This window comes from Meleagris gallopavo, chromosome Z (genome assembly GCF_905368555.1).
Source record: "Meleagris gallopavo chromosome Z, MGAL_WU_HG_1.1, whole genome shotgun sequence".
NCBI classification, from domain to species: domain Eukaryota; kingdom Metazoa; phylum Chordata; class Aves; order Galliformes; family Phasianidae; genus Meleagris; species Meleagris gallopavo.
This window is the reverse complement of record NC_139435.1, coordinates 50205625-50232603: the sequence shown is the minus strand read 5'-3', so window position 1 is coordinate 50232603 and position 26979 is coordinate 50205625. Positions and strand designations below refer to the sequence as shown.

Sequence of the window (26979 nt, the reverse complement as noted above, 5' to 3'; positions counted from 1 at the left end):
ACAAGGTGAATATGCAAATAAATGGTGTGAGTATTTCATACTCTGTCCCAAGCAATATAGGAAATTAAGTAACATGAAGTGACTTAGAGAGTGAGTCCTAAGATACAGAGCTCTCTGTCACTGATACCAAAACCAGAGTTGTTTCTGTTTTATAGGAGAAATTATATACAAAACACAGAATTAATGTATTTAAATGGAGTAGTGCCCATCTTCATAATTCTCATCCTCAGCCATGAATAGATATGGAGAGGTGACAGTCCAGCAGTGATGGTGCCACAGACCTGATCATCCCTTTAGCTGCAAAAGACAGTTTTGTGCTAACACGCTGAGTGTGTTTATTCTTGCCCATTCATCCCCAGGGCCAGCAAAGGCACAGGGAAGAGCAGAACCTTCAAGCACTAGAGCTGAATCTGCAGGAAGCCCTGAAATATGCTCCCAGTCTGGAATGGTTTTCAGAGCTTGTGTGGACATATTGCAAGGGTACACAGAAATGCTTGTACTAAGACTGCCTGTTCTGCAACAATTTGGACAACAAGGTATTTCAGTTTTGAGGGTTATAAATTGATTCCTCATTGTTTGCAGCACAGTTGCAGAACACATTTGCAGTGTTATCAGTCCCCTTGACAGTCACCAGTTTAATTTCTTTATATTTTGTAGTTACTTGCATAACTTTCTTATATGCTTAGCCTATCACTTGGTGTGGTGTTGTGTTTTGTCCAAAGATAGTCAAGGGCTTAGAGTAATAACGCTCATCGTCAGTTTTTCTTTACCTTCCTGTTCCTTGTCTACAGGAGGGCTTGTGTTTGTCCAAAACTTTCCTTATTTAAAGGTGGTTGTGTTTCCTCAGAACTCCCAAGATCTCATTGCACATCCTGACAAAAGCACTGATTCCTTGAAGCATCTAATTACAAACATGAACTGCTTTCCTTAAAAGCCTGCAACAGGGAGTGACGTCCTTTGGGTTCATCGGGTCATCTTAGCATGTTGTGGAGCTTAGGTCATCTCTCTGTGCGCCACATGCAGCCCCAGAGCTGAGTTATCATAGAGTTGTGACAAGGTGGGTTTGATCCCTTCAGGTTATGGATTCCAGTAATTCAAAAAGTTCTGTTTGTGCTGTTGTTTAGTGCTGAAACACTATGGTTTCTTGAAAAGTTGGTATGCTTATTCTGTTTAAAGATGAGTGTTGAATGGATGACGAGATACTGGGATGGGCTGCCCAGAGAGGTTGTGGATACCCCATCCCTGGAGATGTTCAAGGCCAAGCTGGATGGCACCTTGGGCAGCATGATTTGGTGCCTGATTTAGCGGTTGGCAATCCTGTCTGTGGTAGAGAGACTGGAATTAGATGATCTTTGAAATCCCTTGCTACCGAAGCCATGCTATGATTCTATGAAAATCTCTAAGAAGGAGATAAAAAATAACAGAGTTATGAAATGTGCGTTGTACTATGTGAACTGAGTAAAACAGATGCAAACTTGGGATTCTGTGAGATGTGCCACATGTCTGCTGGACTGGAGAGTGAGAAAGCTGGAGGCCCTAAGTTCACCAGGCCATAACTCAGAAGTGGTAATACAGAATAGTTCTATGCTCTGAGGCTATTTACTTTGGATAAGCATGCTGCTCTTTTTGCTTCTTAAATACCATTGCAGGACTGGTTACAGAAAGGCATTGAGCCAGGCACTCTTGATGTGTACAGCCATGCAAGAGCTATGGGCAATGACAGAAACATAAATTTTGTGTCAGGTACTTGTTTATGAAGCAAGAATGCCACTGCTTCATCACATAAATGTAACACAGATTACAGGACAGATTCAGATTTTATGGACATGAAGCCACATGCATATACAACACAGAGAGTGCTAGGGTGTAGAAGGTCTGTTTATTTTGGAAATGGGAACTACATTAAGAATATGGCTTTAGCAAAACCATAACCAGCTGCAATGAAAACATCAGCTGAAGTGTTTGACATTTACAGAGGAAGGAAAAGAGAGATCTAATTTCTGTCCATGCTGGTGATAGGAATGTTCAAGATGGCAGAATCTGACCCTGCCCATGCTGGCATTACATATCTGATGGAATGGAACTGAAGCACCAAGAGTGATTGGAATTGTGTTTGAAGATGTGTAACCTGCATCGGACCATAATATTTACAAATGAGAGACTGAATAGGTATTTACTACTGTGATCATTTACAGCAAACAAGTAAACCATGTGATACCCTTTGAAACAGTAAAATAGAAAAAAAATTAAAAATCTATAATTTTAATCAAAAGTTTGTTTCAGTCATTGAAATTCTGTTATTGCTGCTTACAAACATTAAAGTCAATCAAAACATCAGTAGCCTGAAAGATCAATATTTTTAATATGTTTGCATTGCAGCGCTGCAGATTTTTGGCTAATGGATCTCACCCATATTGATTTCTATGGGAAATGTTAGTCTGATACTGAAATAATTAAAAAAAAAAAAAAGGTAGGGATTATTGGTTTGGAATTTTGAAGGAGATAGAAGTATAAAAATTGGTTATTGACTGAATTGCTTGGGGTGAATGAACCTTGGGCACTTGCAATAAACTTGTAGCACAGAGTCATTACTGCATACCACCTTAGTCCCTTAAACCTAAAATCAGTCAATAACCTATTATAACAATGCAAATTGTGGTGAAATAACATAGCGGGTCCTTTTCAAAGCAGCAGGTTATTCATAAGCATCTACATACATACATGGATGGAAGTATTAAACCACCTCTAGAATATGCACAATAGCTGATTTTCACGTTTGTTTTAATGTATTGAGTTTGTGTTTGTATGAATCTGAAAGGCTTGAAGTAATTGTTTAAAATAAGATTAATGGCTCAGCAGCTACTGAAATGAATAAAAGTATAACAAGATGCTATGTACAAATAGCATAAACAAGTGTATTCAGTATTGTCCCAGTTCTGGGCAAACACTGGTAGGTTTTTTTCCTGTTTATGCTGTTGCAGGGGTAAGAAAATAAAACCAGTAACCATCTTGAACCAGCAGATGGTCTGCAGTGGGGCTGTGCTCCCTGCAGTGTCCATGCTCTTCAGTCACCTCTCCTTCCAGTGTGTTGTGATTTTGCTTACACAGCATATTCTTCTTTTTTGAAGAGAGGATTCTCCTTAACCCTGGGAGCCATGCTTTGGGTGAAATAAATTTTTTCACATTGGTGAAATAAATCAATTCTCTGCAGTAGAACATACTCTGCATTCCCAGCCAGGGGCTGGATGAGTTTACCTAGAGAAAGCAAGGGCTTGCTGGCTATGATACTAATTTTTATTCACAGTTAAGTGAAACATGTAAACAAAGCAATGCCATGCAATTTCTGCTTTAAAAATGCTCTGAGCCTCTGTTCCACTCCTTGCTGCAGACTGGCAGCACAAGTGCTTCTGCTACAAGTAGGTACTGCAGTATGTAAGCTGTCGAGATAAATATATTTTCACCTGGGCTGTATGAATATTTAACACATATATACTAACACAGCGATGCTAACTCAGTGCTTGTGATACTATGGAAAAACATTGTTTTTATATTTTATTATTAGAGCTTCATCTGTGGATATTTTCTGATTTTTTTTCCCTGATTTGTTGCCCTGCTCATAGCTGGCAAGGAACAAAGTGAGCTGCACTGCAGCCACTGTTGTAGGTCAAAACCTGAGGAAATGCGCTACCAGCAGAAAGCTGCAGAGGCAGGATCAGCAGCCAGTGCCTTGGTTTAACTACCGATGTCTGACAGCAGGCAGGTTACTGCGTCCTGCTGGAGTCTCAGCAGAACTGGCACCATTTGGGAATAACTCTTAATGAAGTCTAAAATTTCTCAGTAAACTTGTTAATGGGAGTCTCGTCAATGAGAAGCTACCTCTGTAGTTACTCTTTGAGTCACATAGTTTCTGAATAATTAACATCCTCCCCGTTGCTAGAGCTACGTATTTAGGACAGAGAGATGCTGTCATTGCGGGTGGCAATCCCAAGGCGTGGGGCCACTCATGTCTGCAGGGTTGTGTGGTACATGGGATCGTCATGCATTGTCCTCTCTTCATTTTGCCTGGACTGGAAGGAATTTCACTTTTTAGATTTTTTATCAGTTTTCGTGCCTTTCCAGGTTGATATCAAGACAGCATTTCAGACTAAAGCTTCCTTCCTTGCTTTTCACACCTGCTGAAGGATGCCTCTGTTCTGTTGCATCCAAGAAACTGGTAGAAAGATGAGGAGTGCTTCCAAAAAACGTATAAGGGAAGATAATATCGTCATTTGTAAAAGTCACTCTTTCTTGCAGCTTAAAACTTTTTCAGCTAATAGAAGTGAAAATTTTACCTTTCTTCCTTATTAGAAGTGGAGGCTAAGTACGCCCAAGGAGGTACATAGAAAAAGGGAGATGAGACCTTCTCCACGCATAGAGCTCTAAGTTTTATCTTTTCTTAGTGAGAAAAAAGGAAAAGGTCTACAGGACAAGTAATGGAGGGTTTCCCAACATTTTTTTTCAACATGATTTTCCTACCTTTTGCAATTCAGAAGAGAAAGAAAGGTACCAGTTTGAGGTGGAAAGCAAACTGAAATAATGCCCCTCTTCCTCAAAAAAAACACCACCACTTGTTTTTTTCTAAAACCTATTCTAAAAAGACAAATTTTACAAATTCTGGGAGTTGCATAGCAACTGTGTCCTAGGAAGAGTTGAAAAGTTGCAGGTACGAAAGGAAATGTCCTGGCCAGAGGATTCTGAGCACAGATTCCCGTGCCTCAAGGATGCCACCTGTACATGGAGCATGTTACCAAAGAGCATCACAGTGTTTTAGCTTCATAACTGGGCTTGACCTTAATGGGTATTGTGTGGCAATAACTTTAGGCAACGCGCTACAGATCCAGAAAGCATTCTCTTTGATATATTTTTAAAATCATATCTTTGTAACTTTATTTCCTGAATTTTGTGGTCGTATGTAGAACTGATTGTAATAGAAAGATTACTTTGATATCCTCATGTTTCAGTTACAAAGATATTGCAAGCTGCAGTTATTTCAAAAACACAGAGTAAAAACCTTAAAGTAATAAAACAAGCACAACTCCCAAAACATGGGGTTCTTCATGGAGGAGCAAAACATTTATTTTCCCGGAGCAGAAGCATGCTCCCGAGCATGGTTTGAAACACATATCTTAAATCTATAATCTGAATGTGTATCCTACGGAAACAAATCCTCTACTTGGGTGTACCATGTCTACCTGCACATAAATTAGAAAAAGAAGCTGGTACATCAGAATTAAAGCTATACTGCCTTGAGTTTGTAATTACTTTATCATTCTTAATGATAGACTTCTAGAAGTTGACAAATGTCTGTCATCTGATGCAGAGAAATTTAGTAGACTTGCATGCTTTAGCCTTGATCATCAAAGCCCTACTGCACAGAGTTGTGAGGAGCTCTTGGTGATGAGCAAAATAGATTTTGCTAACTGAAGTTCTGACCAGAATCTGAGGACCTTGAAGAGGTAGCCCGAATTCCAACATATGTGTGGTGATAGCATACTGACAATCAGGAATACAGCTTTAGATAATGTCCTTTCATGTTTTGATAGTACAGCTATATTTCTATCTGTGAGGTTCTGCTTTCTAGCAGTGTTGCCAGGTACCATCCATGCATCACAATTTGAGTCTATTTTTGAGAGTAGAGAAGAATTCACTGAGCTGGCTTAGCTTTTTATTTGTAGTAATAGCATTTCTTTTGTTGCTCTGCAGGTGAATTGTGATGGAGATTGGCTTAAGGATTTGGAAGATATAAAACGTTTGGTGTGGCCTTAGTTCAGGAAACTACTTGAAGTGAGGTGCCATAGTACACTGAGACTCCATAGTGTCTCACTGAATTTAATACAGATCAGGGGTGTATAACATCGTGCAGGACTGATGCATCAGTCTTATACATTGAATTTAGCACATACTGAAACCTGTGGGGAAATTTAGGCCTAACCAGCTGAATTTTGAGATCTGTAGGCTTTAGTTATGTGTATACTTCTGTATGCGCAAAATAGTTTATTCTGAATGTAGTTTCTAATTTCCTGCTGTGTAAGGCACTAATACTTGCATAATCAAGTCTTCACAGGCAGGTAGTTTATGTATATCTGAGTAAGGTCGTCCTAAAACAAACTAATGGGACACTGTGTTAGTTAGTGGATATTAGTATTGTTGCTGTAGTAAAAGGCTGAAAAAATAGCAGCTCCATGACAGCTGTGCAGTGTCACGAGCCTGTAGTAAGGGTTGTACTTTAAGCTAAAAGTAAATGGAGTGTCCCCACTTAAACGTTCCTGTGTCCCTCCTGCAGGAGAGACTGGCAGAAATATTAAAATAAAAGAGTAAATAAAGAGTATAGATCTTGTATTAAATCAGTAACTTCTTGATCTCTCTGCTGAGTTTTGGAAAGGTAACATCTCTCTTTAAAACAGGTTACAGACAGCGTGTATGGACTGTACAGGAGGACTGTGTTGCAAAAATCCCTCCAGAGGCATGGGTGCTGAGTGGTGTCACTGCCTCATGCTTGTTTCAACGCCCTCAACTCCCTCTTTCTGTTGCAACAGGGGAGAAATTGGTTCCAAATGTGTTTTCTTGACCCCCTACTCCATACATGTTAGCACCTAACCTTAAACGATGTTCCTACAGTCTCGCCTGTATTTGCAGTGATTATATGCATAATGTACCATATTATTGTCTGGACTTCCTGTTTAATCAGTACAGAGCTTCTTACAAGTGCAGCTGAAAAGGGCAAACAAAATTAAAGCTTTATATACCAAAACAAGTTTGATTTGCTAAGCTCCCAGCATTCCAAAGTACACAGATTTGTTCCACCAAGTTTTGCGATGGCTTGCAGATGGGCAATGATTAATCAGAGAGCTAACTGTGAAGTAGTTTGCAATTAAACTGGAAAGCTCTGAAGCATGCTAATTGAATCAGAAAATTAGAGACACTGAGCAGTAATTGGCTATTTCTCATGCAGCAGGTGCCAGGCCACTCATCTGTGGAACAAGGTATTTAAGGCGCATTAGCACTAGTAAAAATACTTCTTGATATGGAACAGTTAGATTTTCTGCTCATTTTCACCATGGATGTCAAAACACACAGCTGTGATGTCTAGTGCTCACAGTTTGTGTTGTAGGAGCCTGAGCAGGGCCGTCACCAACCTGCATACACGCCGTTTCGGATCGGGCTGAACTTGGGATGCCAGGGTGCCTCCTAGCCCTGGCAGAGCAGCAGACCTATCCATTGTGTTTATTTTTGAGGTGAAGCTCATGGGTAGCTGATGGAGTGCTGGTGATGTGCTGCAGGGTCCCACAGCCCCATCCATCCCACGGTGCAGGATGCACCGAGCTCCTGCTCCCTGAGCCTTCCTGTCTGCCCTCTGAGCTCTGTTTGGGAGTGCTCTGTTCCTCAATCCCTGCCAAAGAACCAGGAGAGTGTTCTGTGTGCGCTGCTTGCGAGTACAAACATTGGTGGATCATGGATCTGCAGTCACGTTAACGGGGTGCAGTCACTTCTGTCTCATTTCTGTGCAGGTTTAAAAAAATCGCAAGTTTCTAGTTGAATATTAGTTGGGAGCATCAACAGTATAAATCTAATACTGCTGTGAACAGAGTAGATGCATAAAGCCGATTCATATCACATCTCAGCATGAGTTTATATCTTCTAATTAGTACCACCATTTTATAGACAGCACACGCAATGAAAGTTTGTTTGCTGTGCCAATGGGGACTGGAGCACACTTTGCTATGGCAGAGTGATGGTGCTGCACGAGCACAAGCGGCTTGTAGCCCGAGCAGTAGGTAACCAGAAAAGAGTGGGATTTAATAAGTGGAATGGTGGAGGGTTTTTACAGCGATATAACCATTTTCAAATTAGACTGGGTGGGGCGCATGATTTCCTTCTTTGTAACTAATTAGAGCTTGGTAGGCTTATTAGTGAATAAAAAATATTAAAATAGAAACACACTGCATTATATTGCTCCAAGTATCGAGAACTAGAATATTACAATATTCAAATGCTAATCATATCACTTAGCAGAAGACTGCAGAAAGTAGTGTATTTGAACTGAGACATAAATTATAAATTGTAAACAGTGCATAGGGGATATGTTATAACTGTGTCTCATTTAAATTAAGGCAGAGAGTTTTCTCTGAAGCAGATTATGTGCCTTCATTAAGTTTTAAAGTCCCCTCTATAATGTTTTATTAAGATCGCTTGGCGCAGCATTTCCCACACTGGATGTCAGCAGCACATCCCAGTGAGGGGACCACAGCATGGAGGTGGTTCAGGAGCATCACTGTGCTGCTGGCTCACCACACCGCCTGCATGCTCTGCAGCTCAGTGCCCGCAGTGACTTTCCACCTCCCACCCCTCCCCAAAAATCCTGGAACCTTTCCTTTCTGCACTTGAATGCAGCTCCAAAACATTTACATGATCAATGTTTGTTGCTGGAGGGATAAAGTTTGCTCTTCCATGGACAAGTGAGAACGTATTGATCATTTTATTCTATTTGCTATTTCTAAATTCAATATACCTCTGGAGTCGATAAGCGAGATCGAGAGCATATTCTTTTTTTGTGTGCCTGCTTGTAGCTTGTTCTTAAGATCCAAGATACATTTTTGATTAATCACGAATGCTCTGGGGTCATGGAGAGCAAATGTGTTTGTGGAGTGTCAGCTGATGCTGTCAGATAAATGTCTTAAGCTTAGCCAGGGTTCGTGCCCCAGCTTTAGGCTGTGCCAAATGTCTCCCCTTGTTGAGGAAGATAACAGCTACTCTGGAGGCGGCTGAGCTGTTTGTTCACAGGAAGGGCTGACCTTGCCATATGGGGCTGTGCTCGGGTGAAAAAAGCACGGGAGATGTTTTAATGGAAACTTGAGAAATCTTAGCTTGCTGCCATTCCTCCCGCGAGATCCAACATGCACAATCCCAGGACATTACCCTAAAGTGCCAGCACTCCTTGGTGGGTGTCCTCAGCAGCACTCATGTCTCCCGAGGAATGAGGAATGGTGATAGGATACTCCTGAGTGGGCAGAAGCCCTTCTGGCAAAATCAGATTCTTGTAGCAATGGCCTTCTGGGTAGTTTTTGCTATTCATGCTGGTTACAGGATGGTTTTGTATTCAGGTTTCTCATATCTCCAGCAAGTACTGGCTGTTGGTTCTGACAAAGGATGCTCAGCAGCGCTGCCCCACATCCATTGTAGGCTCTAGGAGTCGGGCTGAGCTCATCAGTAGTGATCTGTCCCCATAACTCACCAGAAGACTTAGGTAAGGAGTAGTGACATGGCTGCTAAACTAACACCTGGAAAGCTCTTCGTGCCGAGGCTGTTTTGCAGTGCTAAAGGCAAAAGGATGGATCATATGGTGGTGCATAAATAAGTGAACGCTCCCAGGTCTACTTGTGGGCATTCATTAGGAACCACCTCAAACTGGTGCTTTCTTTCCCTGCCATCTCCCCAAAAACATGTTTTGGGTTTTTTTTGTTTTTTTGTTTTGTTTTGTTTTGTTTTCCCCAAACATGATGCTCCACTTTTTCTTTCGTCTCAAGAAGTTCGTACTGTCATGGGTAAATCATCAGGGCTAATTAAACTCAATAACGCTGCAAAAAATTTCAAAAAAAGATATAACACATCTGTCATGAACTCCCACCAGATCTCTTGGAAATGAGACATTTTTAATATTTTATGGTGAACACAAAATATCTGGAGGAAATGGTTTTATATGCTAAAACAAAACCTTCAGTGTCAAATGAGTAATACTGTCTAAGAAGCCTCTTGAATGCTGCTGTTTCAGATCTCGCCTTTTTTAAAATGTAAATTTCATTTAAATAAAATGTATTCTGTATTTAAAAAAAAAAAAAAAAGGAAAAAGTTGTAGGCAATAATGAAGAAAGTCCATTTTATGTCTGACTGTAGGAATGGTAATGTCTGTTCCTGCATTGGGTAGCGCTCCAGGCTTCAAATAAAATTTCAGTCTTACAGACCAGGAGGATTGCTGTTTTTTTCTTAATGAGATGTTTTCAGCTAATATCTAAATAAAATTAGTGCAAATATTTTGCAGTTTAAACTAATTTTAGCTAAACCTCTAGCTGCTTTTGTTCTAAAAATATGGCTTCCTTAAAACAATATTTAACATAGAAGTTTGAGTCATATTCTCCCACTGTACATTATTAACAGTTAAATTTGTCTGTTATACGTACAAGGAGGAGAGATCATGACTGTGAAAGCTTGTAATGTGTGAAAGTTGGGTAAATCCCTGTTTTATGTTTATTCTTGGTGTCAAGTCACAGATTAATAAAAGTACTAACCTGAATGACAAGAAAAGGTACTTATCCAAATTCCATAAATCCCAGTAAGTCATTCAACTACCTAGCCTGAGACACATTCTTTAAATAGATAGGAAATCCTTATTAAAAGGAGAAGCATATCCTACGCAGCACATCTGCAAGTATTTCTCCTACAGCATTGTTCCTGACACACAAAATTCTCACTCTACCCAATATGGTGCTTGCCTGCACCATTTCTGCATCTTTTCCCTTGGACAGCCACCATGAGTGACCCCCTCCTGTATTTCCAGCTCCACTATGTATATGTTGCATAGCACTGTCCTGTAGGGCCAGGCATGAGAGAGGGACTTGACACCACATGTCCCACAGGTTTCTGAGTTTCCATATCACAGTGAAAACACGCACCAAACTCTGTCCAAGTCTTGGTGGTCCCCTGTGTCAGCTTTGGGAAAAATATAAGAGAAAGAGATAGAGACGGAGATGAAAACAGAGACAGAGACAGAGAGACAGAGACAGAGAGAGAGACAGAGAAAGATACAGAGACAGAGACAGACAGACAGAGACAGAGACAGACAGACAGAGACAGAGACAGACAGACAGAGACAGAGACAGAGACAGAGACAGAGACAGAGACAGAGACGGAGAGAGAGGTACAGGTAGAGGTACAGGTAGAGGTAGAGGTACTTAGGGCTGTCCTGAGGCTCTGCTCAACTGGGAAGACAGGACAGGAAACATGAATGAAAAAGTACAATTATTGATGGAATTAAAGAAGCTACAGAAGGCTTTAACAGCAAATGTTGTCAGTGTGACTGTGCTAAAGTTCTGCTACAAAAAAGACCCAGGTCTGTCTCAAATTATTCTTTGCAGGGATGCAGCGTTATGTGGGAAATTAAATATTTAGATTAGCTGCTAAAATTATAAATTACATACCATGTTATTGTTTATTCCTGATCCTGTTCTTTTTCGTTCTTGTTTGCAAACTGTCTTGCTGAGTGTGAATTCCTTCAGCAGCTGTTACCTCAGACCATAACTAGCTAAAAGTAGGAGGTTAGGTCACAATAAAAATTTTAATGATTTAAGCAGTGTACTATACATGAATTTCTCACTCATACAGAAAGGTTTATTCAGTCTTAGAGAGCAGATGAGAACAACTTTTGTCCACTTAACCTATTTTGCCTTTGTCCAGAAAGCAGTTGTGTTAGTGGGGTTAGTCCAAGAGCTGAGTTTTGCCCATGGAATGTACAACTTGGGTGCTTTGGGCAGGATAATGAGGTCATCCAGCTTCTACTGGGTCATTATGAGCATCTTCTGATCAACCATATCTAGTGACAGAACTTGCTGTGTTTCACAGGCACTATTCACCTGCCCTACTTTTTGATGAGGTTATATTGGGTGCCATCTCATTGCCCTTACATATTAAAGTTAGTCATGTGCTTTCCTTACAAATAGTGTTAGTTCTGTGCATCACTGGCCTTTAATTATACATAAAGAGAAGATAAGACTATGTTCCTGAAGATATTACTTTAATGTATCCTATAAGGGAATGAATGCTTGTTCTTGTCTCAGCACCTTAATAAAGAGAGGAGATATTAGCTTCACTACAGCTAGACAATATGAAGAAGATTGGCCAATCTGTGGGAAAAAAAAATAACAAGGAACCTGGAAAATAAGCACAGACAGAGCTGTGCTCCAGAGTCCCAAATAAGCATCAACTGAAACCAGACTCAGAGGTGTCTGGTTAACACAACAGAAGCGTAAGGGATCTCTGTCTTTTCAACTGGTACTCTGATGCTCTGTGGCAGACTCTGCTTTTCTTCAAAAGGAAGAAAGGCATAAGTTTCCTTTCAGCTCCTCCAAGCAAGTGAAGGCAAAGCAAGAACATGATTGGAAAAATAAAACAATGTGGATGCTTGCTGACTGAGGGAAAGCTGACACCTTGTATTGGTTTGGACTCAAAACACGTCTTTGACCTCTTCATACATGCTGGGATGGGCAGTCAGGATTTAATGTGAGCACAGAATGCCAACTCAACCTCCTCCTCGTCCCTATTCTTTTGTTTGCTGGGCGCATGTTGAGAGGTTCAGCTAGTGCCAGCAAAAGTGATTTCTTCACAAGACTCACAAGGTATAAGCCACCAAAAGAGGTTACCACTATCAACATCCTCAAAATTTTCAAGTCTGATATATAAGAACAGGGGCAAATGCAGTCATAACCCTGTTGTGTGGTATGACAGTGGTTGTTTAAAGGAGAGGTTGCCTAATTATTCCCTTGTGGGGATGTAAAGCTGTAATAAGGAATTTGAAGATTATTAATCAAGTGACTCTACAGAAGTTTGTAGGAAAGGTTGCGCAAATTTGGCACTTGGAGGATGTGCGAGGAGCAGACTGGAGGCAGGAGTGACTTTGAAAGAAGATGGGTGAGTTAGGCAGCAGGTTGGGCCTTCACATATGTCTGTCTTCATTAATTATCAGCATTAACAACTCTATGTAGGTCATACACACAGATGAGAAATTTGGTGCCAGCTGGACTCAGCACCCAGCAAAGTTCCTGGGAATGTTCAGTTTATCAGTATAACCCACAGGTTCTGAAGGTGAAAAAAAAAAGTGCTTACTCTCCATATGGTCAAAAAAGCAGAACAAGGGAGAGATGTGAAGAGAGCAGTGTGGACTCAAAGCAGCAAGGTATGACAAAGATCTTTGTGGTAGCATTCAGGAGTATCTGCAGGGCAAGAGGACAATGATAGAATCAGAGGAAAAGGTGATATGGTCACCGTGGTCAAGTTATTGAGTCTGGGCATCAGTAAATAAGGCAAGATTGATTCTAGAGATTTAGGCAATAGCAGCAGCCAAGAACAAGACTTAGAAAGGACGTCTGCCCTGGAGGCCTAGATGCTGTCTGCCACAGATAAAAAGGGAAGTGTGGGAAGGCCTGGAAAGAAATACTGAATAGCAGGGAATTCCTGGGAGGGGTGGAAGAGAGATGAACTTAGAGGAGAAATCAGAAATGGACACACTGAAGTTGTGGAAGGAGGAGGAGGAAGAAAATCTGGAGAGGACAGCTCTGCAGCAGAAAAAGGAGAGTGCGCTTGGAGAGGGAGCAGCATGTTTATAACCGGGGCTGATGTGGCAGAGGGTGGGGGTCAACCCTGGAAAATGGGACAGAGCATAAGTCTCCATGGAAAATAAATTGTACTTTATATTAATTTTTACCTTTGTTTTCAGTGTCCGTTAATGACGTACTTTTTGCGATATAAGTGCAACTCCTTCAGAGATAAATTTCTTATTTTGATTATGTAAATGTTGCAAGTTGATTAAATCTTTGTAGTTATGTTTTGGCTCATAGCAACATCTTTATCAGCAGCATAATTCATACTGTAGCAGTTAGTATGACACTAGAGAGAAGTATCAGTTTATTTCTTAGAGCTAATTGGCTTCGCAACGTAGTTCAAGAATCATTGGCATCTAGTCAAACCATACTCTTAGAAAATGCACTGCACTAATAAATGCAGATCTCATGTTAGCTGTGTTGGTATTAAATTCAAATGATTGTGTATCCAAACTGTATCATTATTTTACACCAGAATATCATCATGTAAACACTAAAACAATTTGACTCAATAGATCTGTTCTGTCCATCAGGTATTTAGGTCTAGCTGTCATAGAATCATTTTTGAAAAGGCAGAATCAATTTCTGCAATCATATTTGTACCCCTGTGTATTATGGGAAGCAAAAATGTGTAAGCATTCTCAATAATGAATATGTTTTCAGGGAAGTCGAACAAAGAAAGGCTGAACATAACCCCACTAAAAAGAAGTAACTGAGTAGGAGATTCACTTAGGGCATAGAGAAGGAACACATCCCAGTTTTTGTTTTGTATTTCAATTTCAGATTCTTAGAAGGCATAGTAAACTATTCTTCTTTCTCTCTCTTTTTTTTTTCCTTTTTTTTTTTGTTTTGTTTTAAATGGTTGTGCTTTAGTATTTACTTTTTCCTGTAGTTACAAAGAGCTAGGCCATAGGACAGACAGTGATGACAGGCTCACCTCCAGCTCCTGTGCAAATGTTAGCACAAGTGGCACAAGTGAGGATGAGAGAGTGATGGATGGGTCTAAGGAAGCCAGAGCAGCAGTGCAGTAACAGAAAGCCCAGCAGAGGAGAAAGCCTTTCTCTAAATGCTATCTTTTGTCAGCTGCCAGCAAGGACAGCAGTCCTTGCTTGGACTTCCTTGAGCAGGATGTGAATTGTGCTTGTAAATTTTAAAAAATCAAAATAGAATTGCAAAATTTCAGACTTATTTTCATCCAGACTTATGTTCGTGGAGTACTTCATCAGTAGGTGTTGATGGTAGTTGGAAACAGCAGCTGCATGCAAGCAGACCTGAGACGTGAAGAGCCACAAGCCTTGTGCCTTATCAAAATGCAGGTTGAGTTCATCACAGATACCCACCAGTATCTTGTATCACCTCCTATCAGGAGTGTATCTCCACCTCAGCCCGTGTGACATTACCTTCTGGGAGCAGCACAAAGAAACTCGGCTCAGTACACACCGCTCCTTGGCGGCTGCCACTCATATTGAGTATCCCTTCACCATCAGCTGCTCCTGCAATTTCGGGGGAGATGAGCAACAACCCGACTGCCTCTTCTTGCAGAGACAAGGGACAAGAATGTTGATTCATGTGTAAATCACCGGCTGCCCTTTATTTGCGAGTCCACGGAGAGTACACAGATAAAGGGTCGAGGCTGAGGACGTGCCAGTTCCTCTTGCAGCCACGATGGCAGGCTTGGAGTTGTCAAAGACTATCAGACAGGCTTATTTACTCACAGTTTAAATAAATTCATTTATTTGCAGGCACCAGTCATGCACCAAAACCCTGTGAGGTTTGATTTCATGTCCCTGCAATTCCCTGCCATGGTATTAATCGGCTTGCAGTCTTCCAGCACCTTGTGTTGTGTCTCATCTAATAACGTAGTTATAATATATTTGTCTACTTTATGACTGTATTTGTATTGGCGTGCCAAGTGTGCGGCAGCTGGGAACTGTGTGGGGGTGGCAGAAAGTTATTTGATCTACAAAATCAGTTACCTGTCACTCAGTTGCCTTTCAGTGAAACATAATAAAGAATCATTATGGGCCTATTAGCAGTGCTGATGTAAATGCATTTCATGTGCCACTTTGAGATCAACAGTTACCCACACAAAAGTAAAGTTGTTAAGTACAGCCTTCTTTGTTCAAGAAGGCAAATCATAAATCAGGCAAGATATTAAGCTTATGAAATGTAAATTCAGGACCCTGAGGGTCTGATCTCTTGGTTCAGCTTCAGCCTTGGCATCAGGGGCTGTCCCTCTCTGCAATAAACAGTATGCAATGTCACCTCCACTGCCTTGTCACTGTCTACTTCTGTAAGTCTGGGGACATGCTCTGAATGCTTTTTAAAAGACTTTTGAGGGAGGGGTGAGGGGTGGAAAAAATGAGCCTTTTAAAATATTCAAAAAACATGAAATAAAATGATGCAGATTGGATTAGAAGAGTGAGGATATAACTTGTTGCACACTGGTTTTATATCTCCCATGAGAATTCTTTTCTTTCTCATTGTTATTAGTGATACCACAATTTTGTGTATAATATTGATGCTATTGAAATCACTTAACAGCTTTATTTGCCAGAGAAATCCTGTCTAAAAAAAGGAAGTTGTTAGTGCTAATATTTTGAAATTCACCTCACATCCCTTGTTACTCTTTTAGTTATTTAAATTCCATTTTGAAAACTCCCACACTGTTTCAGAATCTAAGTTTTCTCTTGATCTCATCAGTGCCGCTTGAAGCAAGCCCCTTTGAAGCCACCAGAAAATGCACTTTGTGTCTCCTTTTGTGACTCACCTAGGCTTTCAGTGCCTCACACAGGGGATAAAAAGAAAATCTGAAATATGGGCAAAAGCCAGAGTTTTGTTTTATTTTCTCTGCACACTTTTTTAGGTTCCATTTTCTGGGCAGGAACTTATGGTGTTACAGTCTGCAGCCCATCAGCAGAGAAGGTTTTGTTTGCATGCTCCTACAAGCCGTTGCAGGACCAGGCTGGAGGATCAGGAAGCACAAGGAGCATCCCAGCTCTGTTCTGTGTCCAGTGAGACAGCAGTGGCAACTGTGCCGGGCCTCCACTGGCAGTGCAGATGCTCATGAGCTGCTTGAATGTGGCTGATTAAGCCCAGGCAGGAATTGGGGAGTTGTGTTTAGAGCAGGTAGTGAGAGCAAAGTCTGTGGTGTGAGCAAGTCTTGATTTAATTGGATTGATAAAAGCTGCATCTTTAGCTGCAATGCTACCTAACACTCACTTAGCTCTAGTATAGAGCTTCTCAACGTACATTTTCTGAAAAGTAGATTGGTATCCCAATGTCAAAAGCACTCTGGAAAGTTACTTGTTCTCATGTTGGTTTTTGTTGTGTTTGTGTGTGTGTGTGTGTGCGTGTTTTTTCCCCAGTGATTTCAACCTGTTTGTATAGTAACAGGAGTGAAATATTTGGCAGTTCTATATGTATACAAATATGCTTCATGTATATAAGTATGGAGCACAGTACACAAATATATACCATTTACTTAATATAAGCAACAACAATCTGTGGCAATTTTCCTAAGAATATATTTTATACATCTGTGAAGATATGTATATGATATAATTATACGACAAACAAAAATATTTGAAGGTAGCGAACAGATTTGTTTATATGCATAGCCATTTACTCACCAGGATAGCTGATCTCAAATGCAAAATTCTTGTTTACGTTGTGCCACAAACATACATTTATATACATACAAATCTATGCATAACAACTAAGAGCAAATATCAGTGCTAAAAATAAATGGTTAGTTCAGAAAAATTAGCTGGTGGCATACATGAGTACTATCTGCTAATTTGTAGTACAGAGTGAATGAATACTGCAGTTCAATTTAACTAGGTATGCTACTTTTTTAGTGAGTTCCTACACTGTCTTTATTTTCAGGACAAAGTTGAGTTATGTCTGAGGTGGGCAGATATTCAGATGGGCTTAGCATGTATTTGTGCATCTAAGACATGTACACACTGGCATGCCTGGTTTGTATTTACAGGCTTTGTGTTTTATCAGCATAGATAAGTAAATATGCTTCAAATTATGTATGCATTTAAACTGCATGACATTTTTAAATTTCTGTGTTATTTACATGACATTTAAAATCTGATCCCCCTGGAACAGGCCCAATGGGGAGAAACAAGCAAGAGAGGTCATAGAGCTAATATGACTTTTGACACCTTTCCTCATCAGGTGTGGGGCCGTTGCAAAGAGGGAAAAAGGCTGTACACACTTGTGTTTACAGTTATATGCCTTTGATTAACAGGAAACAGCTCCTGTGTGGTTGTATACCTGAACTGAGTTATTAATTCTTAGAGCAGCATTTCACATGGTGCTCTTCAGACAACTTAGTGCCATGAAATTTTGTTATCTAGTGCAGACACAAAAGGAAAACAAAACTAATGTACTGTCACAAAGTCAGTCTAACAGTAGTTCTTACATCTGTGAATCTCGCTGTTTTCTGGATTGTTTTGCAAATAATAAATCAAACTCCTCCTCAAAGTGACACGTCAGCAATTCCAGGTTTGAATAGCTTATATGAAGGATGTTGATACATTTCTACGTGAACTCATCTTTGATAGCTCAACAGACTCACAGCCCTCCCACTTAAAATGCCCCTTTGTGATAGTGTGGCACTCTGAAATAATGTTAAGCTCTTTATAAAACTGTGGTTAGCCCGACTGGGGGTACAGCTCAACAAGCTTGACTTCGGCCTGTTCTTCCTAAGACAATCTGGGACATGGAGTAGCTGTTCAAGAATCTTACTGGTTTTATTTTTAATGTAGTGAACGAAAAAGGGTGGTACTGAAAGGAATCTGTGTCATCTGGTTCCATGCCTCAGCATTTCAATGCCAGGCAGAGAAGATCAATCTTGGGAGATTCACAGAGCATCAGACACAGAAGAACTTCCCATGCTAATTTGCTTGATTCCTTCAGTTCCTTGTACTCCCCCAGAGCAAGGGCTGTATTTGTTAGGCATGCATACAGAACTGTGGGTCGTGAATCAAACCTCATGCAGAGGAAGGCACAGGACATTGTGTTTAAGTACTATTAGCACATACAGAGTATTTCATTCTTGCTGGAGTTTTCTGAAAGTCCCATTTTTTCATCATAGCAAAACTTGTTGTAAGTCCGCGGCTTAAACATTCCTTTTCACACAAATCCCAGAGAAGAACAGATTTATATTGCTGTTTGCGTAATGATATATCTTTGTTTTATTTAAAGGGACTATAGACGAGCTATATGGATTGCAAAGCTGGCAATTTTATTAAATGAAACAATTTTGCAGTATTTATTTTTAAAGAGTGAAAAGTCTAATTCTTTTAGTCTTGTTTTTATTCCTACTTCATATTTTTCACACTTTATTCACACACTTTATCCACATTAAGTAAAAATGAGCCTTATTTCAGCATTCATACAATGAGCCCTTTAAAGAAAATTCATTGTGCTGCCTGTAGAAGCCTGTCAAGTAGTCTGCTATACTTAATGACATTACTTCAAATTTGGGGAAGTTGTTTTGAAAAGACAAATATGCAAAACCCCGGAATGTCAATAACACCCAAGGACTGTTGCTCAAATTGATTTATGTCTCATGGAGATTTGGCTTTCTGTGAAATGTTAGCTGCCCAATTTCTAGCTTTAGCAAGTTAAGTACGTGGAATATAGCCATTTAAGAGAGAAACATCTATGCTACTGCGCAGTTTGCATTCAAGGCAGTGAACAAAGGATAGAACAGTTCTTATCCTGAAAAGTCAATGAATAATTGCAGAGTTTTTACCAAATACTTGAGAAGTTGATGCACACCAGAGCACTGTCAACTGGGACATATGCATTTGCCCATGGAAGGAAAGAAGATGTCATTTTCCTTTACTCCTTCTTTCTTACAGGCTCCAGTATTTTCATATAAATTTAAATTAAAGTGGTACAGGTTGATGTGTAGGCAAGTGTCTTGCCTGGAGTAAATCACAATGCTTTGATATTATGACAACTTGAAGCACCTAATAGTTGGGATTTTGGCATTAGTTTTTATATCACACTGAGTAAATGTGTGGCATCATGTGGTGATGAGCAAGAAATGTCCATATGAGTATGTACAGCAATATCATCCACTGCCACATTGGGAGGTATGTTGTAATCAAAGGAGCAAACAGTAGTTGATTATGTTTAAAACACGCTGGCCATAAACATAGATAAAAGCATGCAAAGTGTGCTATGTTTTCTGAATGATATTATGAAGTACAAATGGTATAATTGCTATAAATATGACACTAAACATGAATGCTTATAAAGGTGATTGCTTGCTTGCAGATTAATGCCTTTATAATTTGCCCGGCCTATTACATGTTTTGTGTGAGTATTACGTGCCTGCTTTTGAAACTGAGCCTTTTATGACTTCAGTGGACTCAGCAGAATTTCTGTATTTGAAATGGATCAATTAAATTGTTGTTTGAGGGTAATTGATTCCATTTGCTGTGAAGTGGCCTGTGGCTGTGTCACTCTTCCTTCTTATCTCACTCAAAGAATACTATCGCATTAGTACAGAAATGCACATGCTAATAGCTGAAGCAAGGAAAAGGATCAATGTGTGGTTGTCACTCCAAAACACACGTCATGGCATCTTTCATCGTTCCACGTAAAAGTTTAGCTGCACAAATTCTTTCTGATAAGATTATCATTACAACTATCTGTTACTACCTTCCTTGTGCCGTGTATGCCTCTCTATACTGCTTTTTCATTTGTTCATTTTCTTTTTTTCACTGTTTTGTTAACCAAACCTCAAATAAGTAACTGTTCTCTAATGCCCCTGCAGCATGCTTTCAGGATGAGTCCAGAGATGCACATGATGCAATTACAGAGCAATACTGCTTTTAGTGACCAGCCACTCTCAGCTCCAACAATTTATGAAATGCTCAGAGTATTGCCCAGTCAGTTCAAGATCGTGCTGGAGTAAACAATGAGATAGTGCAAACATTTTGTATTTTATACGCGTGAGGAGCAGCTGATATCCCTGGGTTTGTTCAGCACAGAGCAGAGGAGCTGAGGGGAGGCCTCATGGCAGCCTGCAGCTCCTCACAGGGGGCAGAGGAACTCTCTGGTGAAAGGGAATGACCTACTCATCAGAAGGAACTTCAGCTTCTAGGAAGTTAGGTGACCTGGAAACTTCTGACATAAGAAACTGCATGAACCAGCATTTTCCATGGGAAAGGTTGGAGAGATATCCTGAGTGCTTTAAGATGTGTTCATGTGGTGAGGCTTCTGTCTACAGGTACTTAAAAACCCTCCTCAAGACTTGGGAAATCATGATGATTTGTCTCCCCTAGTGACATTAATTCCTTATTGATGTTCTTTAAAGTAGTCATCAGTTTCCACTTTAAATATATTTTTTTCAGCCTAACACTTAATTTCAGTCACTACCTGTGTAATGACAAGCATGCATTTCAAAGCACTATATTACATGAGTTTCCCATATCCAAACTCTATTACATCCTCCTTAATTTCCTCATTGTACATCATTAAAAATGAAATTATTTCAAGTTCTGCTACAAAAGCCCGGTCTTTTTGGACCAGATATCTCCACTCCCAGGTGACAACTGTGTCAGCAGAGAAGTCTGGTGGAGAAAGACACAAGGGACCTTCAAGAGACACTATTCAAAACTGAGTAGTGTGGATGGAAGTTTTGCCCATAAGTAAGTGTCCTTAGGCTGTAGTTTGCTTATTGCAAGCAGCATCTTCAGAGCCATCTGAGGCCAATTTTAGCTGCCAAATTCTGAGGCCTTTCTGCTGAGTACATGCAAATGAGACTTAATGGGTTGTGACTAGGAAAAGTTGGGTGGTTTTTCATGGGATACTGCAAAAGGACAACAGGGACCGTACTTTCCAAATTTCAAGCTGACTGTGAAGAATAGGGATGTGGGAGCTGTTCAATTGAATTCTTGTAAGGCTTTATTTTTATTTTCTCTTTTCTTCTTCCCATCAGAGACAAAACATGTTTTTCCTCAATCTTATTTCCTGAAGTGACTAAATCCTATTAGTTGAAACATAAAAAAAAATAATAATTATCACCCTGAGGCAAAGACAGAGCATGGGAATTTTCATCCCAAATACTTTGCTTGGCAAAATTTATAAACAACTGAAAACAATTTCTTATAATGGAAACTATGGCGATCCCTAACTACAAAGGATCTATTTGCTTTATACACAAAAGTCAGATAGGAATATCTCCATGACCCATTTGGGATACTAAACCCAATTTAAAAGTGTCTTTTTTTGTATCTCAAAAAGCCACACTAAGCAATGGATGTCCTACGGATCCATTTGGCTTTAGCACTTCCCAGCCCTTACCAAAGCTGTTGCATCTATTTGATTTGCTAAGCATGCCTGTCATAGATTTGTTATATTATTCTTCTTTTCTTTTTTTCTTTTTCTTTTTCTTTTTCTTTTTCTTTTTTTTACTGGAACACTTCTGCTGTGAAACTTAATCCAAATATTGCTATACCCATTAGAATTCAAACTTGGGCAATGCTGTGAGCAAGTCCAGCAGCACAGTGCCTTAAAGAGATGTAGCACAGGCACATCCCACAGAAACATGGTGCAGTGATGCATTTGCCTTGCTGTGTGAGCTCTCTGAAGGGAGAGAAGGCTAGTAATCTCCCACAGGCCCAGTCCTCCCCGTCCTGCCCTTTACAAATGCTCGGATGCACAGACCGAAGCCTGGGGCAAAGTTTCCTAAGCAGTGGATTGTTTCCTGGATTCATGAAGCAGTCCATGTGGGAACAAATCCTGTATGTACAGTGTCTATGCCTTTGATTTGCCCTCTTTTCCCAACTGAAGCAATGCCACAGGCTTCCAGTGGCAAAGCAATACTGAAGCATCTGAAGATGTGGAGTATTTGCACAGCAAAGCTCAGTGAGGCTCCTGCATAATGCAGCTACAGCTGCACAAATGCAAAATGTTCATATCATTGTGGTACTGGAACTGAAAAGCATGCCATAACAGATGGGCATGGTGTTGACTGAGAGTTCTTTGCTTTTCAGTTAGTCATAGATTCTCTCTTTTCACAAAAGACTGAAGAAGTGTTTTCGTAATTTAATGCAGCAATATATCGTGCATTAACATAATATATCGTGGTTATAACATTTCATTTATCCCTAGACTAACAGGGAATGCACTGCATGTATTCCAGCCACAGTGCAAGTTTTCCTTAAGTGCTTGTATATGAGCTCCCCTCCAACTTCCCTCTACAGGAGATTTAGTTTTTATATTAACTCCTTGCAGGATCTTTTATTAGCAGTGACTGTCAAACTGTGCTTGTCTGTGCATTTGTGCATGCTGATATTGTTCTCATTTAGACGAACTTCAGCTCCCACCTCAATCTTGTTTTTCCCCATGCCATTTTTTCCCTAATATATCAACAGTTGTTTTAGAATTGTTTTGAAAAAAACAGCCTACAGCGTTTAGGCAAACCAAGCCAAGTCGAAGCAATAAGTATTAAAAGATATGCACGGGGCACAAACAAAAGAATTCCCCAAATGTATTTAAGTGATTTTCTTCCTGCTTTTTTAATATAATATTTGTAGGCCAACTGTGGCAATAACTGATAATTTTAATGCAAGATGACATCATTCCAGTTCAGCAATTCTTCAGAGAGAAATTACCCTGACAACTTCTTTTCATTTTGTTTTAATTTTCTGAAAAAAAAAAGTTAAGATTTTCAATGTAAGAAAAAAAAATAATTTGATACAAGTTTCAAAACTCATTTAAATACTTCATCTCTCTTCCACTTCCAAACACACTTTCCTGACAGTTTCTTGCTTTTGCATCTCCAACTCCCATGGTTTACCATCGTTCCAGCTGAGAGAGACTGAACTAAAGTTTTCTTCAGAACCCATGGAGTGCCTGACAGAAGATTCCTGTCATGGCATGAAGTTCCTTGCATGCTTTTTGTGATTATTTGGCAGCCCAACTTAGCCGCACGGGTTCTGTCGGAAGACAGAAAGGCCAGTTGTTAGGTCAGGCCAATATTTTGAAACAAGAATCTTTATTTGGAAGTGCAACAAGGTCATTAACCTCTGTTGTTTTCTCTCTTTTTTTTCCTTTCTCTGCTTGGCAGGGAAATCGTAAGTTGTTTCCTTAGCATTGACATGGCTGCAACGTCAAGTTTTGGAGCTTGATGGCTTTTGTTTTACCTTCTATTAGTGGTGATAGCAAAGCAGTCCCCATCTTGGAAGAAATTTGATCTCCCAAATGGAGATAAACACTGAAAGTACATAAAAAACTTTTCAGCTCTGCAGCTGGGTGATTAAAACTTGGTTTGCAGAAAGACCCTGATTTGGAGGTTGATTTCTGGCCCATCTTGTCTTGCTACTCCTAGGATGCCAGGCAGAACGTGCTATGTAGTTCCTCCAGGAGCGACCCACATCTGTCCTTCACCCTGTTGAGCCCTCTCCAGCCACAACTCAGAAACACTTGGAAAAAACAGAGTGAAAGTCTTATTTTTGAGGCTTTTTTCTCTCTCTTGCCATCACTAACTTAACATTTCCCTCCATGTTCATCCCAGACTGTGAGTTCTTCCCACTATCAGTGGCAGACCCATCTCTCACGCACACTCGTGCGTCGACTCCCCAGAAAGAGGATTTCAGGCGGGCTTTGGCAGGGGTCACCCCACTCTGCTCACACCCAATCTACTCGTCTCGCCAAAGATACGGCTGCCTTTGGCTTCCCTCCCTGCCACATTACATTGCGCAGCTCCCTCTGATGACACTGCTGAGGTTATGTCATGGGAAGTGTGAAATTACTCAGCTAAATTTATTAGTCAGTTAAATTTAGTGTAATTTACATCTGCAAAGCCTCTGCGAATTGGTGCTTAGTCTTAAATTGAAGGTTTCCACAACATGGAAACTTCAGAGTATCAAGCATTGAGTCCTGGTGTGTTACAAATTAAGGTGCAAAAGTCTGGAATTCCTGAAAAGCATACCAGAAAACTGAAGTTTCTGAGGAGTTCTAAGGCAAATATGCAATTCATTTAGTTGACAACGCTAACAGCTGGGATGGCACCCTTACAAAGAATTCCTTTGCTTTATTTGTATTTCCAGCCCAAATTCTAGAGGTGGCTGAAAGGGGCGAGTACTTCAGCAGAGCTGCCTTTGTGAGCCAGTCCCAGCCACACACTTCTCCTCACTGGGCTGTAATAGGTGTAGACCTGTATTGATCACCATGACTTGCAGGAGAGAAAAATCTTTGCACTTCAGATTGCATATAAATTATAAATAGCATCTCCAAAGGCTGTGAGTTACAGAAATAGCATTCTTCAGAGACAGCCACATGTAAAGCTGCTGGTGTAGAGGTTATTAATTTTATGATTGCAACGCAGCTGTACTTGACCCACAACGATGATGGTTGTGCATAAAATCTCACAGTCTGGTTTCAGTCCCTGTCCTGTTTCAAGAATGTTCATTAGCAGTGACCAGCAAGGATCACATTAATGTAAGAAGGTTAACGCTCACAATATCACTGTATTGTTGTAAATTAACTGGTGAAATGGCACTGTCTTCTTCCCATCTTGCTTTTTTTTTTTTTTTTGCTTTTTTTTTTTTGCTGTTGTTTTCTTATAGAGTTTTTTTTTTTTAATTCAAATTTTATCCAGATGAATAGAGAGTCTGTCAGTGATTCCAGAACTTCAATTCTAAATTCCATTTGTTATGTGATGAAACAGAGGCATCTCTCCTTTCCACTAAGTCACTGTACCATTCAGGGTAGGGTTGCTGTATTCTCGTGAATGTGTCCTCTTTTTCCTGCCCCACCATTACACTTGAATGGTTAGTGTGGCCTGTGAGTGGGTTTTCTAAATATCTGCCAAAAGCAGATCTCAGATTTTGTTTTACAGTTAAATTGAGAAGGTCTGAGTCAGGCCTCTTTAAAGAAGAGTCAGAGGAAGGGAGGAACTGTGGTGGATGTGAGGATCTGAGAGATAGGCTAGGTGAGTGGATGAAATGCAACAAGAATTAAGCGGTATGTGGTGGGCAAGGTCTTGGAAAGAGCTAGAAAGAGGGCAAATTTAGGGGAAGAAACTCAAAAATTATTCTTAGGCTAATAGATGTCTTGGATAGAGGAAAAATGGACAGGGAGTGAGAAGAGATTTTGGAAAAAAAATGAAGAAGTAAAGAGGACATTCCTCCCTCTTGAGGCTTATGTACCTATGAGGATTATGGGGTAGCTTATCTACCTGAGACCCGTGAAGGTATTTGCCCTGTCAAGCTTGCGGTGTTTCTGAGCATGTACAGAAGCAATGCTGCAATAAGGCACAAGCTTTAAGATCAGGCACCCAAGGTGTCAGTGGAGTTTAGACACATTAGGGAGTGGTGAGCAGCTGACTTGGGATCCTCAGGATCACTTGGGTTTAGACTGTTATATTTCACTTCTCAACACAAGGTGCTAAGTCCTTTCTGGCAGCTCATGGCACCTGGGACAGGTGTCTAGTGGGAGAGTGAGTGGATGTCCCCCTGCAGTCTTTCCTTTTGTTTAGCCTGATCCTATCCTCTGGCAGCCGCAGCCAGCAGGAAGATGGATGAGTTTTGCTCAGCCTTTCCTCAGAGGTGCAACCAGTATCACAGATGCAGCAATTGCATTGGTGGGGCTTTCCTCTCCTTTACCATCACACACTTAACTTCTGGAGGACAACCAAGGGAATATGCTCTTCCTGTGGCTGGTCTGGGGCAGCCGCATGCTGAAGGACTAGGCAGAGACTGGGAGGTGGCAAAGGCACCATGAGGAGACTGGGCTGAGTCGGGTTAGAATGGGTTGGGTTGGGTTTCCTTTCAAAGGCAGGGCTTTTTTACTATGATAGAGGGGACTGCGAGAGCTTTAGTAGCAGGAAATAGAGGACTGAGCTCCTTCTGCACTTAACTGGAAAAAGTAAAAGAGTAAAATACCATTATTCCTGTACGTCTAAAAATAATTTGGGCTTGTGTTGACTGTAATCCTTTCCCCAGAAAAATACAACAGGAGATTGTAATCCAAGGAGAAACTTCAGAAAACAAAAATCCTTTGAAATGTTCCTTAATATGAACACGTTCTTCCAGAGGTTGAGGGCAGGGCAGTGCAGGAGTTAATTTATTCACTACAGGCTTAAGACGTTTGAACTCAGATTCTTGATGAAATTATAAGAGCACTGGGTCTTCGCTGCAGTGCTTCATGGCCCTTTTGTTGCATCAACGGGAGTCCCTGGAAAGACTTCCTTCACTTCTATGCTTGGCATCCACGCCAGTTCTGGCATGGAAGGGGAGAAAATTATATTCAGCTGTTTTACTTTATAATAGTGGTATGGCAATTGCAGGTCTGTGCTTATCCTGCTGGCGATTAAGGATCTTCTTCCATCTTTTTTTAGATGAAGTGCATCATCACATAAAATGGGACTTTAAAGCACTGCCCTTCCTAGCTGCTGGTGCAGGTACTGCTGTTTCTACAGCATCGCCTGGGCTGCTTGTATTTTTGGGAGCACCAAAGCTGGATAAGCTTGTGCTCATACTGATGGAACAGCTGTTCCTTGGGTGATTTACATAATTTCATTTGCTTGGTGGGT

The 26979-nt window shown here is 40.5% G+C and overlaps 1 protein-coding gene across 4 annotated transcripts in view; it reads left to right on the top strand.

The window, feature by feature from the left end:
• The window catches only part of ARB2A (ARB2 cotranscriptional regulator A), a 256461-nt gene that overhangs the window by 219343 nt on the left and 10139 nt on the right, over positions 1-26979 (top strand). For 3 of the 4 annotated variants that reach the window (XM_085214492.1, XM_085214487.1, XM_085214489.1), the window contains one exon: positions 360-580. The exons of the other annotated variant lie outside the window; for it this stretch is intronic. In XM_085214492.1, the coding sequence (XP_085070618.1) occupies positions 360-565 (206 nt within the window). In that variant the 3' untranslated portion in view covers positions 566-580. Of the gene's footprint in view, positions 1-359; positions 581-26979 lie in introns of those variants that run through there. 4 annotated transcript variants of the gene reach the window in all.